Source organism: Gossypium hirsutum, chromosome A10, assembly GCF_007990345.1.
Source record: "Gossypium hirsutum isolate 1008001.06 chromosome A10, Gossypium_hirsutum_v2.1, whole genome shotgun sequence".
Classification (NCBI taxonomy): domain Eukaryota; kingdom Viridiplantae; phylum Streptophyta; class Magnoliopsida; order Malvales; family Malvaceae; genus Gossypium; species Gossypium hirsutum.
In genome coordinates this window covers 78,259,809-78,263,269 of record NC_053433.1, presented here as the reverse complement: position 1 = coordinate 78,263,269, position 3,461 = coordinate 78,259,809, and the positions used below count along the sequence as shown (strand labels likewise).

The following is a 3,461-nucleotide window of genomic DNA, read 5'->3' as shown; positions in this document are numbered from 1 at the left end:
AACAGTCAAATGTTCCAACAATGACTAAACATGTGTCAAAAAGTAATGAACAGAACTGCTTTCTTTTAATTAAGAACATATTTACATATATCTTCAATAGAAAAAGAGATTTGCAATCTTGTAGATAATGGTTTCATATATTAATCTAGAATTACCAGCTCATAACTTACACGTAAGTTTGAGTTATACTAATGCGAACATTACATTTATAGTTCTGATGAAACAAAAATAAATATATAAAACTAAAATTTACCAACAAATTCGCATACTTTCCACCACATTGCTTCCAAAAATCGGAAGTACAAGATCCTCCATCGTTTGCTGATCACCAATGGCCCCAGTACACACCAAAAACCAGTAAAGAATCCTAGTGGCATGCTTATGTAGAACCAATTTATCTCTTGTCCCTTACTGATTTCTTTAGCTTCGTTTCTGACATCAGGTTCTTTACCACTTCCTCTACAGCCCTTTAATGGAGATCCACAAAGATGGTTACCGGCATAACATGATTCATTGAAGCCCTGAAGCTGACTGCTTGTGGGTATTATGCCCGTCAAATTGTTGAAGGACAAGTTCAAGTGGCTCAAAAACGTCATACTTGACATGCTTTCAGGAATTGAACTAGAGAGCTGATTTTGAGATAGATCAAGAGATTCTAATGATTTCATACTGCCAATACTTTCAGGGATCTTTCCAGTAAAGTGATTTCGAGACAAGTTCAGTGTTTGCAAACCTTGGAGGCTCGTCACCTCTTTGGGGATCTCTCCTGACAAATTGTTACAAGAGAAATCAACAAGTCTAACCAAGTTGAGAGTTTTGTCATATACAAGTAATTGGTCTTTCGTCGCAATTGATGCAGATTCCAAAGTAGATGGTCCGTTAAGGCCTCTATATTCTATGATGTTGTCCCTAGAACCATTCCCTCTAACCATAGCACTGAAGTTGCTCATACATCTTGGCATGCTCCCAAAGAGATTGTTTTCAGCAAGGTCCAAAATTTGGAGAGAACTAAGAGCACATAAATGGTCCGGTATGTTACCTCCAAATTTGTTTGATCGAAGAATTAGAATTATTAGATTTGTAAGATCCTGGCCTAGCCATCTTGGAATGTTGCCATCTAGTTCATTCTTTCCAAGGTTAATTGCAACCAAATTTGTGCAATTTTTCAGTGTCAAAGGGATTTCTCCATGAAGCTTGTTGTTGTGAAGATTTAGTGATTGAAGTTCTGACAAAGTTCCCATGGAGCTTGGAATTTTACCAGTGAATCTGTTGCCATCTAACCGCAAGACTTGCAAAGATTGCCACTTGATCCAACAATCGGGTATCTCTCCAGATAAAAGATTGTTAGCAATACCAAGAAAACTTGTTGTGATGGTACCATTCAACTGATAGCACAGAAAATGGAAAAGAGATCCCGAGAAATAATTATTAGAAAGGTCTATCATGTACTGATTGGAACCCATTGAGATTTGAGGCAATGGACCGCTAAAATTATTGAAACTAAGGTCGACAAAAGTGAAAATATTAGGACCCTTAGGTAGATACGGAATCTGGCCAGAAATTTGGTTTCTAGAGAGATTTACATCTCTAAATTGGGTCGACAGCCCCCAAAACCACCTAGGAATGACGTCTGAAATTCTTGAATTTGAGATGTCTAGATATTCTAGATGTTTTTGAGAACGAAGCCACAAGGGAAAAGATGGCCCTATTTGCCATGATCCTAAATCCAAATCAAGAATTTGGAAAGGAGGAACCCAATTAGGATTGGCTCTCAAAACCAATGAATTGCCCGACCCATAAAAATACTTCAATTTGGTATGATTAGCAAAATGTTTTTCGGAAACAACACCCTCCAACAAATTGTTGAAAATGTAGACCCTTTCCAAATTTGCAAGCTGTCCCAAAGAAATTGAAATAGGACCAGAGATTGAATTGTCATTCAAACAAAGTTCTTTTAAATTTTTAAGTTGCCATAAAGGGATTGGAATGGGACCAGAGATTGAATTATTAGACAGATCAAGTGTTGTTAAATTTTTAAAATGTCCAACTTGATCGGACAGTTGACCAGAAAGTTGACAACTAGCCAAGTCCAAAGACTCCAATCTAGGAGAAGAGCATCCCGATAAAATCTCTAAGATGCGAGATATGTCTTGATTCAATCTCATACCTGACAGATTGATTGACCTCAACTTATAAAGCTTTCCCATGGCTCTCGGAAGCTTTCCTTGGAGTTTATTCCTTGACAAGTCAACCTCATTGAGAGAAGTCAGATTGCCAATGGCACTAGAAATGTCGCCATGCAGCTGATTACTAGGAAGTCTGAGAACCTGAAGAGAGCTGAAACTGTACAGCCAATCTGGTATTGAAGAATTTAAATAATTGGATGAAAGATCGAGATGTGCAAGAGAAGTCATGTTCCGAAGGAAATCAGGGATGGGTCCATGAAAATCATTTCCTACAAGATCGAGAAAAACTAGGGACTTAAGGTTGGACACCCACCCAACATCCATGTGATTTGTGAAATGGTTAAAGGAAAGGTCAAGGATCGCAAGAGATGACAAATTAACATTTAGCAATGAAGGGCCAGGAAGAAGCTGACAGGCTGACAAATGCAATTCATCCAAAGAAGGGAGTATTGAGTTTATCAGTTGCAACCAGTTGGAAGCTCTGCTAAGATTCACCCAACTCAAATCAAGGTGTTTGAGTAAAGAAAGACCAGACAACCATTGGAGATTCTCAACATACAATAACCCAAAGGAGAATGGATAAGCTCCAAGCTTGAGAGATTCAAGATTTGAGAGATTCCCAAGTTGGTAAGGCAAGAGGCCTTCAAATGCATTGTTGCTTAAATCCAAGTATCTTAAATGCTTCAATTTTGACAAACAAGGGTTTATCTTACCTTCTAGCTTTGACATTCTATAAGATTTGAAGTCAGTATGTTCATCCCAAGGAGGAAGCGAAAGGTTGAGAGAGAGGACGTGGGCAGTCCTTTTGTCACAGACAACTCCAGTCCACCTGCAACAATCTGGATGATGATGAGGATCCCATGAAGCAAGCCGATTTGCAGCATCTATTAGGCCTTTTTTGAAGTTCAAAAGTGCTAGTTTTTCATTTTCAGGACAAGCAGTGTTAGAGCTCATTTCATTGCTGAGGTTAACGCCAGCTTTTGCGAGAATGATGAGAAGAAGAATGATGATGATAGCCATAGTTTATTTGAAACTTATTATAGAAAGGAATTGCATAGGAAAATAAGGATGGGCTTCTATTTATAGATACAACGTGGTCCATTTTAATTAACTTGTCTATTGATGTGACAGTCTACTCAATTCCGTGGGGACGAAATAAAGATTTATAAAATGCGGAAATCGGGTGGAAAAAGGAATCACGTCTATAAAGTCTGCTCAATTCCACAACTACCAAATAAAATAATTGTAATATGAGGAATTAGGTGAGAAAAAAGC

The 3,461-nt window shown here is 38.1% G+C and overlaps 1 protein-coding gene across 1 annotated transcript; it reads right to left on the bottom strand.

Moving 5' to 3' along the window:
- Positions 1-242: 242 nt before the first annotated feature.
- LOC107896944 (receptor-like protein EIX2) lies at positions 243-3,206 on the bottom strand. Its single transcript, XM_016822261.2, has one exon. It carries the CDS (start codon positions 3,204-3,206, stop codon positions 243-245), a length of 2,964 nt encoding a protein of 987 aa, XP_016677750.1.
- Between the last annotated feature and the right edge of the window lie 255 nt (positions 3,207-3,461).